At 60.2% G+C, this 10,903-nt stretch overlaps 1 protein-coding gene across 1 annotated transcript; it reads left to right on the top strand.

Moving 5' to 3' along the window:
• Positions 1 to 348: 348 nt before the first annotated feature.
• On the top strand, positions 349 to 2,828 carry ASCL2 (achaete-scute family bHLH transcription factor 2). The gene is made up of 2 exons (XM_033205969.1): positions 349 to 1,625; positions 2,243 to 2,828. Exon 1 carries the CDS (start codon positions 1,026 to 1,028, stop codon positions 1,605 to 1,607), a length of 582 nt encoding a protein of 193 aa, XP_033061860.1. The 5' UTR covers positions 349 to 1,025; the 3' UTR covers positions 1,608 to 1,625; positions 2,243 to 2,828.
• The last annotated feature ends 8,075 nt before the right edge of the window (positions 2,829 to 10,903 follow it).

Raw genomic sequence — 10,903 nt, 5'->3', positions numbered from 1 at the left:
CGCAGTCCACCCCCATTCCCAGTAGATTAACGCACAGGTGGGGGCGCGCTCGGGACATAGGTGCGCCTGGGGACAGCTCGCCCAGCCCAGTCGCGGGGGCGAGGAGTAGGGCGGGGCCCAGTATGCACCGAGCTTTGTTAGCGATGCTCCCCGCGAGCCACGCGCCGCGCGTACGCGCTTCCTCAATGGGGCCGGGCGTGGAGCCGCGCCCTGCGCGATTGGCCAAACGGGTGGCCCACGATTGGCTGAGACCCTGGCCCCCGCCTCCTCGGCCCCAGGAGGGCGGGCCGCGGGTGTGGACTGCTCCGCGCGTGCTGCCCCGGGGGGTCTAGCGCGCCTTCCAGACAACCGTGTTGTCGCCAGGGCCACGCCTTCCCTCCCACAGCGCGCGCTGCGCGTGCGGAGGTCTGGCAGCTCTTGGGACTTGCGGGGCTGCGCGCGGGATTAGGGTAGGGGTACGGGAAGGCTCAATTCAGGGCCTGCGTTCCTTGCTTTGGGGGCGCACTGAGCACCTGCCGGGAGAAGGGGGCGCACCGGGTACCCGCAGGTTTCGCCAGTTGGGCTCACTGGGGATCTGTGGACTGCGCCCAGGGGATGGGCTGGGGGACACGCGCAGGCTTTGGGCTTTACAGAATGTGATCGCGCGAGGGGGAGGGCGAAGCGTGGCAGGAGGGCGAGGCAAAGAAGGAGGGCGTGAGAAAGGAGGTGGCGGCGGCGCGGAGGAGGGTTATCTATACATTTAAAAACGAGCCGCCTGCGCCCCGCCTGCGGAGACCGGGGAGAGTCCAGCCGCACGCGCGGGACACGAGCGTCCCACGCTCCCTGGCGCGTACGGCCCGCCACCACTAGGCCTCCTGTCCCCAGGCTCCAGGCGACCTAGGACACGTGCCCTGGGGAGTCTCCTGGCGGCGCCGTGCCAGAAGCCCCCCTGGGGCGCCACCGTTTTCCCCTTCGCCTCTGGCTCTTCTGCCTGCACGTTCCTGCGGCGCGCCGGGACCCGGAGCGGGCGGGTGGATGCAGGCGCAATGGACGGCGGCGCACTGCCCAGGTCCGCGCCCCCTGCGCCCCGCATCCCTGGCAGCTGCGCTGCCCGACGGAGACCCGCGTCCCCGGAACTGTTGCGCTGCAGCCGGCGGCGGCGACCGGCCACCGCAGAGACCGGGGGCAGCGCAGCAGCCGTAGCGCGGCGCAATGAGCGCGAGCGCAACCGCGTGAAGCTGGTGAACTTGGGCTTCCAGGCGCTGCGGCAGCACGTGCCGCACGGCGGCGCCAGCAAGAAGCTGAGCAAGGTGGAGACGCTGCGCTCGGCCGTGGAGTACATCCGCGCGCTGCAGCGCCTGCTGGCCGAGCACGACGCCGTACGCAACGCGCTGGCGGGAGGGCTGCGGCCGCCGGCTGTGCGGCCGTCTGCGCCCCGCGGGCAGCCTGGGACCACCGCGGTCGCCGCCTCGCCCTCCCGCGCTTCTTCGTCCCCGGGCCGCGGGGGCAGCTCGGAGCCCGGCTCCCCGCGTTCCGCCTACTCGTCGGACGACAGCGGCTGCGAGGGCGCGCTGAGTCCCGCGGAGCGCGAGCTGCTCGACTTCTCCAGCTGGTTAGGGGGCTACTGAGCGCCCTCGACCTATGAGGTAACAGCCGGGCGGCAGTGAGTGGGGAGGGTCGGGGGCCGGGGTGGAGGGACGGGATGGGGTGTGGGGGGCAAGCCCGGCGGGTCGCGCCCCCAGGAGCCCGCGAAGCCGAGCGCCATGCCCCAGCGAGGGCTTCGATTTTGCTCACTCTTCATTTCCCCCAAACTTTTTCAAGCCTGTGCAAGACCGGCGTTTGTTTGTCCGGGATTGCAAAACTTCCCCTCGCGGCTCAGCCGCCGACGAGGGAGGGGTAGACGAGGGGAGGGGAGCGGCCGTCGGGCCGTTGAGGTCTCGAGTGCCGGCGGATCCTGGGGCAGATTGGGATGCTGGAGGCGGGGTGACTTTGCATTGCAAATCGCGCTCCCGGGCCGGGGCGGCAGAAATGAGTCGGCGGGGCGCGGGGCCCTGACTCACCGCGGTTCCGAGCGCCCGCCCCGCCCCCGCCCTGTCTCAGACCGAGTCGCGGCACCCACGGACTCAAGACTCCAAAACCAACCGAGCAAACGAAACTGCCGACTTCGCTTGGGGGAGGTGGGGGCAGGGCCGGCCCGGGCGGTGTCTGCCCCGGGCCAGCGCCCGCGTTGACGCGCGTTCGGTTCCCCACCTTCCCCCTGCAGCCTCAGCCCCGGAAGCCGAGCGAGCGGCCGACGCGCTCATCGCCGGGGAGCCCGCCAGGTGGACCGGTCCGCGCTCCGCCCCCAGCGAGCCGGGGACCCCGCCCCCGCGCCACCACCGTCGACGCAGCCTCGACCGTCCGGCCCAGCCTGACCAACGCCCGGTGGAAACAGGCCTGGAGCTGGCCCTGTGAGGGCTGGCGGCTTCCTCCGATGCCGCCCCTCCCCACACTTCTCGACTGCAGTGGGGCGGGGGCACCAACACTTGCAGATTTTTCCGGAGGGGAGAGGATTTTCTAAGGGCACAGAGAATCTATTTTCTACACATTAACTTGAGCTGCTGGAGGGACACTGCTGGCAAACTGACCTATTTTTGTACAAAGAACCCTTGACTTGGGGCACAATAAAGATGACCTGGACCCCCGCCCCCACTATCTGGAATTTTCCATGCAGGCCAAGATCTGGACAGGAGTGGTCTCTGAGGGGCGGGGTCCCTGGCGTGAGGCTCCCGTGACAGCTAGGGAGAAGCGTGTGTGGGGCACACCTCTTTAAGGGAGCGTGAACTTTATAAATAAATCAGTTCTGTTTACCAGTGGCTCCTGTCACCTACACTTCCCAGGTGACGGCCACACTTCTGTGGTCACTACTCCCTGAACCCTGCTGCCTCCTCTGTAGGGTGGGTCTGGGTGAGATCTGGAGTCCAGCCAGGCTGTTGATAGCGGAGCCATCGGGACACCTTGTGAGGCTGGGGGCGTCCTCCAGGAGGTGGTGGGCTGGTGGATTGTCCAGGCAGGGCTACTTGCTGGCTTGGAAGCGGCAGGCTGGAGGCTGCTGACCCACCCCGAGGGCTGGGTAAGTGCTGGGTGTGGGGCTAGGCTGAGATGGTCTGACCAGGGAGCTCCTGCTGTGGGGCTGAGGGCATGGGCTCCCGCACAGGCCACACGCTCAGATCTCCACTGCTGTGGCAGCTGGACAGCCCAGGGCAAGTGGCCTAACTTGCAAATGGGACTGACCAGACCCACCTCAGGGGCCTCTGGGAGGAGTTAGTGAGAGGTGTCTGGAGGCTGCCCTCTCGCTGGCTTTGGGTTTTGCTCACACTGGGGAGGCCCCACAGGCCTCTGCTCACCTGAATCCTGAGAGGGGCTCTTGAAAGGAACAAGGAAGGCTTGAAAGCTTTGCGCCAGGCTCCCCCAGTCAGAGAGCTGGCACCGGGATATCACACGGCTCTACCTTTGACTCAGGGCCTAGGAGGCTTTGAAGTCTCCCTGTACCCAAAGCTCCCTTTTAGTGCCCTGGTGGGGGAGGGGTTGTGGGGCTCCCCTGGTTGCCCTAGGGCGCAGAGGCACTCCTTCCTTCAGAAAGACAGAGCCATGGGAGCCCTGCGAGGTGGGAGCAGCTGGTGGTGTCCCAAAGCAGCTGGCTCCCGAATAACCATGGCAACACAGGCTGCCAGTGTGCGTGGGTCTCCAACGTCAGGCTGGCCAGGTCCCCTGTTACCAGAGGAGCTCAGGGCTCCTCTCTCGCCAGCTCCAGCCTCAGTCTGGGTGGGGGCTCCTCAGCCAGCAGCCAAGGTCAAAGCCGAGTCTGTAGCGGGGGTCAGGGGTCACCTGGTCTGATGAGGACCAGGCTCAGCTGGGGTCAGTAGACCAGCTGTGGCTTGGGGCTGCAGGGCTCAGGCAACTGGCCTTGGCCAAGGGACAGGAGGGGGTACATTGCCATGGCCACCCATGGAGGGCCCTCCCACAACATTCTCCCAGAATCCACACCCGGGTCGGTGGCCTCCCTGAGTCACAGGACCTGAGCTCTCCCTAGGGCTCCACACCTTGACCTCAAGGAAAGGTCCACAGCTGCCAGAACCACAGGGGGCTGTTGGGCAGGTGAAGCGGGTAGGCGGGAAACCATGGAAGGCCAAGGCAGAGGAGAGGACTGCCACCCACTGGCACGAAGTGGACAAAACTCTGCAAGGGGTAAGTAGTGCTGCCATTTTTGTTTTCCCATTTTCCATTTTATTATGGACAATTTCAAACATATGCAAAAGCACCGAGGCCTTTGTTGAGCAGTCTCTGTGCCAGGACTTAGGATGCATCCGTGTGCCACACAAGCCCGTGCTCGTGAAGCCTGGGTCCTAGTGGTGGACACAGGATCCAACCATTGTACAGTCTGGCTGGAGGAGGACGCACTGGGCCCCAGGTGGGCCCTGGGAAGCCTGCAGCACCAGTTTCAAGGCCCTTCCTGCCGCATCCATCCCCCACCCCATCCCTGCATGACTTTGGAGCAAATCCCAGACTTTGAATCCTTTCACCCGTAATGTTTCATGTGTGCCTCTAAAGGAAACCCCAAAAACATCACCCCTTCAAATGAACCACTGTTCTTTCATATCATCAGGGACCCAGCCAAGGGCACAGTCCTCACGGGGTCTTGTGGTTTTGTACAGTTGGCTTTATAGAATCGGGATGCACCGCAGGTCCACACATCAAGTTTGCTTAATAGGTCTCTTAAGCATCTTGTAAGCAATTTTCCCCCAGTGTCTGCATTGAAGAAGCGGAGATGTTTGTTCCACTGAGCCGCCGTGTGCATGGTATTGATGGCACCGTTCTGGCTGTTGCTATTGGGAACCTGTCCCTGTATTTCCTGTAGGACAGGGTATGGGGGGCCAGACGCGGACCTTTGATCAAGTTTGGGGTCACCTGCAAATGGGGTTGACACCAGGCCCACCTAAAGAGTGTGACAGAGATACCAAGACAGATCCGTTCCAGGGAAACAAGGGACTCCCTTTCTGAGTTTGCCTCGAGAACTACCCAGCAAGCTTGTGGAATCTTCCATAGACCTCACAGCAATCTAGGTCCAGGCTATCCCCTCGCCTTCGCTGGGGCAGAGCGCATCGTGGTCTAGTGGCTTCCCCTCGCCGGTTGCCAGCTCCTTCCTGTGTATTTCCTTTCACACAGGCATTTCCCCGAATGCAGTCCTTTTCCAGTTCATCCCACTTGGCACATGCCGCTCAGAGGATGTAGTGCTGCTGGACTGCATCTCACCAGGAGACAGGACTTGTAGCAACCATGTAACTTGCTGTCTCAGCGGGGACATTTTTGAGAGTGGAAAGCCGTGGTTGATAACCAGGACCACAGGCGAGTCTCCTGGGCACACTGGGCTGCTGATTGCTGCGTTGTGAAGACCCCACCCCACACGGCCACTCACCCAGTGCCCACGAGAGATGAAGTGCCTGAAGTCATAGACAAGCTTGTCCAACTCACCTTCTTTTGCTGTCGTTTTATTTTAGGCTCTCAGCAACCTAAAGCCAAGGTTTTAGTTTCTGTCTCTAATGATAAGTAGAAAAGAGGGATAAGGAACGGACCTTGCTGGCTCAACCAGAAACAGAAACTAAGAATCCATGGTTGTCTTCTCTCCCTTGGACACCATACTGCTTGAAAATGATGAGAATTGAGATTTAAACCCTGGACTCTTTCACTTCCACATTCTTGCAATTTTCACACCTTCCAGGAAGTGAGGCTGAGCCTGGTGCCTCCTTTGGGGACATGACATCCTTAGCAGTTCAGCATTTGAGATCAGTGAGCCTGGACAGAGCCTCACCTGGCCCAGGTGCCAGCCTGTCCTGGGCTCTGCTGTGGGGGCAGCAGGGCTCTGCCAGGAGCTCATGGTCCAGGCCTAGTCCCCACCTGGAAGTCAGAAACTGATTCCAGGGAGAAGGTGATTGTGATGGGATGCTAAAGATGCTAAAATATAAAATTTTTTTCTTTCTTCTATGGTCAACCTCTTGACTTACTATTTTATGCTTACTTCTTATACTCACTATTTAATGCCATTCTGAGTAAGAAAGATTAGGAATTTAAATGGCTAGCGTGAATTTAGTCATCCATCTTTATATTATGTGATGCCAGTTTAAAATGCAAGCAGAAGAGCATTTAACTTCTATACGGAATCGCTGGAATGACACAATGTGTGTTCTGTCCTGGCACAGGCGTCTATTTCATTGCCACTAAAACAGTGGAAACTGCACAAAAGTGAAATCAGTTGTCTTGATTTCACTCCTTGATGCAGGCTGGTTCCACCAGCACCCTCCACCTCCTGCTTGCTGATGAGCGAGGAAGGAAGGCAGGGACAAGTTCAGAGACAAAAGGCACGGTGGGTAGATCCATCAGCAAGAGAGCTCGGCGAACATGGAGAAGTCGCACAAGTAAGAAAGGACATGCCAGATTCCCTGCACGTGTCCTGCATGTTCGTTAGAACACCACTGACTTCCTTCTGTGTCCTTAGCAAGTTTGGATTTAAATGGAAAACGTGGCTGCTCCGTGGCCATCAGCACCCCCGGCTTGCTTTTGCATAAGTGTGACATGCTGCCTTGCACTGCCGTGGGTTCCTGGCACCTTTTCTGTGTGGCCTGGTGTCTGTGGGCATCGTGGATGCACTACTTGAGTGGGGGAACGAGTGAAGGTGGACGTACATGTGGTACCTTGCGCATGCTTTCCTTTGCTTATGTTAGTGTTACTGTATGCCATTGGCCTGCACCCGCAAAACAAGTTAGAAGATAAAAGTAGTCAGAATTCCAAAGGCCAAGCGAGATGGCTCACACCTGTCATCCCAGTGTTTAAACCCACAGTACAGAGCTTGAATCCTCCAGCTGAGGCTGGAGGATTGCTTGAGCCCAGGAGTTCAAGACCAGCCTGGGCAACACTGGGAGACCCCATCTCTAATAAAAAGTAAAGCAAAATAAGAAATGGAAAAGGAACTTTAAGACGGCAGTAGCAGAGCATTAAACCAAGGTTGGGGCCCTGTTCCTGGCGGGGCTTGCGTGTCCTACGCTGGTGAAACTTGCTCTGGTGCTGTCCCTCAGAGCTGGGGCAGGGGCGCCATGTGGAGAAGCCCCTCCCCATCACCTGATCTCCGCACCCCCCAAGACCAGCGGAATAGTCAGATGGCGATCCCCCAAATGAAAGCAAGTTTGTCCCACTCAATGCGGAAAGGGATGGGGCAGGGAGACTCGCTGTGAGCAGGGTCCCTGGTGTCCATGCACCTTCGCTCCTCCCAAAGTGGCCTTCAAAGACCTTCAGTCGTCCCCGAGACCTCAGCAGCACAGCTGTGCCTGGAAGTGATCAGCCAGCTGGAGAGAGCCTTGGACAGAGCTAGACAGGGCAAGGTGGACGGGGTTGGAGGGGGCCTGCCCGTCAACCCCATGTCCTCAGCTGTAGCATGCACAGCTCAGAGGGCTTGTAGGGGAGACCCAAACTCTGCTGACCCTTTTCCCAGCAGTGAGGGCACTGGAGGAGAGGTGGTTCCTTTGGGGCCACACCTTCAGTCTTTGTTTCCATAAAAATGGGGAGTGGGACCAGGTGGGCCCAGAGGCCTGCCCAATGCCGTCCTGAGCCTGTGGGCTGTGAGCTGGCCTTGAGCTCTCAGGGGTGGCCCAGGTCCACCTGGGAGCCCACAGAAGCTGGGGAGGATCCTGAAGGCTGGGACAGCAGGGCAGCAGGTGGAGGGTGGGGGCTGCCCAGCAAGAGGGGCCACTCCTCCTCCCCGCCCCCTCTGAGGGGACTCACCCCAACTTCCAGATGCAGGGAGGCTCAGTGATCTGCCTGAGGCCCACATGTATCCAGAGGTGCAAGGTTTAAACCCACAGTACAGAGCTTAAGCCCCTCACACCGATGCCTCCCTTGGGTCTGCCTGGAGGGGGCACCATTCTTGCTGCTTTTCCACTGAAATGCAGGGTCTTGTCTGCAAGCCAGTGAGACAGTCAGCCCAGGCCTCCTGACATCCCAGCCTCCCAAAAGTTGGGGAAAGTATCCTGTGCCCTGGGGCCTGCGGAGGTGCAAGTGGGGCAGAGTCCTGGGGATTGTGGGAGGGGCTCCCTGAGAGCTGGGGAAGGGTTGAGAACTGAGTCCTTTGCACCCCTTGCTCTGGCCCCTCCGAAAGGAGGGAAGAGGAGTGGGCTCGAGGGCTGGCTGCAGGCAGGTGCAGACCTCTGCCAACCTCCCAGAGCCTCCCGGCTGTGGGCTCCTCTTCCTTTCACCCCCTTCCTACCCCCTCCCCAGCTGCTGGCTGTGATTAATTGGGTGAATCAATCAACAGGAGGCCTCACTGCCACAGAAACCTCCCCACCCACCCACTGGCCTTGCCCCCAGCGATGTCCCCCGCTGAGGATAAGACCTTGCTCCCACTTACCTATTGAAAGAGGCCATTTCCAGGGGCTCCCACGGAGGTGGATTCCCAGGCCAGAGGCAGGGAGAGGCCTCCTGTGGGGGGTCACCTGTCAGCTCCCCCAGAGCAGCCCCTGTCCAAGGCCACAGATCAGCAGAGGGAGAGACAGGTGCCTGCTCAGCTGTCCTGCCTGTTGCGATCCAGGCAGGGGCAGAGTCACAGCCTTCAGCCCCAGACCCGCTGTCCTGTGAGAAGGACAGGGAGGGTTGGGGGTTCCCAGCCCGGCCTGCATCCGGGTCCCCGTTCTGCCTAAGACGTGACACCATCAGGATAAAAAGTTCCTAGAGTTAATTAATGTCCCTGAGGATGGACTTGGAGTCCTAACAGCAGGAGAGGCCACGATGGGTTGGCCTGTACTGCGTGCAAAAGCACCACAGACTCAGGGGCCTACACAGCAGAAATTAGTCTCTCACTATTCCGCAGTCCCCCACTCCAAAGGCCTCTCTCCTTGGCTTGTAGATGCCGCCTTTTCCACGTGTCTTCACGTGGCCATCCCTCTGTGTGTGTCTGTGTCTTCACCTCCTCTTAGTAAGGACATCGGTCATATGGGATTAGGATCCCCCCGATGACCTCAGTTTAACTTAACTACCTCTTTAAAGGCGCTGGCTCCGAAAACAGCCACATATGAGTCTGGAGGGCATAAAATTCAACCCGTAAAGGGCAGGAACAAGAGGGCTTCCTAAAACTCCAGCCCTCAGGGCCCCACTCCCAACCTCTCCATAGTCACAGCCTCTTCTCGGGTCAAGCACTGCCCCTCTGGACCTCTCTTGCAGAGGGTGGAGTAGACAGGGCTGATGATGGAAAGGCCTAGGGCTCCATGTGGCCTGGGATGAGGCGTCTCCTGGGACCAGGACACCCTGGGATGCCGAGAGGGTGGACCAGAGGGTACCTGAGAAAATCTTCCGAGAGCCTGTCCACGAAGGTTCCGAGCACCTCGGTGAGCACACGGGCCCGCCCACAGGCTGCAGGGCTGTCTGGGGGAGCGGGGGCGGGGGGCATATGTCATGTGACAGGGACCCCAGGGCTGCCCTGATTGACCATGGAGGGGCTGCAGTCCCCGGCGGGGAGCTGGGGGCTGGTGTTAGGGAGAAGTTGGCCTGGGAGCCTTGTTTTTGGGATCCACTTTCTTCTCTCTGCTTGTCCTGTTGTCCTGCCCAGGTCCACATGGATGTCAGGTCGTGGGCCAGGGCCCACACTGATGGCCTACAGCCCAGCCTAGGCTTGCTCTCCTGATGCCATTTGGGAGGCTCCTGGTTCCTCTGCCCACCCCCTCCTCCTGGCATTTGCCTATGAGCCTTGAGATTCTGTCCAGGCTGGCCGGACAGAATCACCCGCATGATAAGCATGCAAATCTCTAAACGAAATGCAATTCATACCCAAATAAAGGCCTGGGAGCAGCTTGGGCTGCGCCTGAGAGACTAGGCTGGGCTCAACCTTGGGGCCCCAAATATTTGTCTCTCATTTGAATGTCTTGTGGGCTGGCAGGCAAGGCCTTGAAAAGGGGCCTCAACAGCTCTCACAGGCACACCAGGTTTCAGGAGCTCTGGGCCATTTGGTGCTCACTCGACACTTGTCCCCAGTCCCGCCTGGACCACCTTGCAAGGCCTTATGGGCCCCAGAGCCTGGCTCCTCCCTGAGCACCCCTTCCAGAGTCCCCAGCCCCTACCAGGCTGGCTCTGTGCTGCCCACACCACCATGCAGGGCGGACAGAGCAGAGAGCTTGAGACCCGTTTGTCGGAAGTGGGGACTGAGGCTTGAGGCAGGATGAATTTGTGGGAGGACCCAGGGCATTGAGGGGAAAGCTGGATGGGTCTGGGCTCCCTCTGTCCCGGGCCAGAGCCGGGCTTTGTGGGAGAGGTGTGGCAGCTGGCAGGCTGGCATGGGACAGCCCCTCAGGGCCTACGGCTTTCCCTGGTGTGGGTGTGGGTGTGCACTGACGTGCGTGTGCACTAGTGTGGGGCAGGCGTCCACTGCCACTCCAGTGCCACTGCACAGGTATGCACAGGTATGCAGCCCTGGGGCATCCCCCGGAGGTGACGGCCTCTCCATCCGTGGAGGGCATGAGCCTGGCACTTCTGCAGTTAATTGTCCTCTGTATAGGTGGCTCCCTGCATCACCCCGGCCGGAATCCCATCGTGGGGCCCATCTGGCACTCGTGTGTGCTTCGGTCCCTGTCGACCTCCAGTGACCGTGGAACCATCCCCGTCACAGCCCTTGCTGTGACGCCAGGCCAGGGGCTGCTTTCCTGGCCCCGCTCCTGTTCATCCTGGAGTGAGTGCTATGCCCATTTTACAGGCATGGAAACTGAGACTCCAGGGCTGCTGGATGAGCTTCCAAAGCCACGGGCTGGTCGGGGGCAGAGCAGGATTCCCAAGCAAGGAAAGTTCTTCTCCGTGCGGGACACATGGGCAGCTCTGCTTGGGGGAGCAGGGTCTGCGGGCTGGGATGCTCTTC

This window comes from Trachypithecus francoisi, unplaced genomic scaffold (genome assembly GCF_009764315.1).
Source record: "Trachypithecus francoisi isolate TF-2019V2 unplaced genomic scaffold, Tfra_2.0 Lachesis_group8, whole genome shotgun sequence".
Classification (NCBI taxonomy): domain Eukaryota; kingdom Metazoa; phylum Chordata; class Mammalia; order Primates; family Cercopithecidae; genus Trachypithecus; species Trachypithecus francoisi.
Note: the sequence above shows the minus strand (reverse complement) of the source record. Positions and strands in the feature narration are given on the sequence as shown.

What these genes read in the sequence shown, in the direction of transcription:
- ASCL2 (XM_033205969.1), top strand. Translation starts at nt 1,026, where the DNA reads ATGGACGGCGGCGCACTGCCCAGGTCCGCGCCCCCTGCGCCCCGCATC.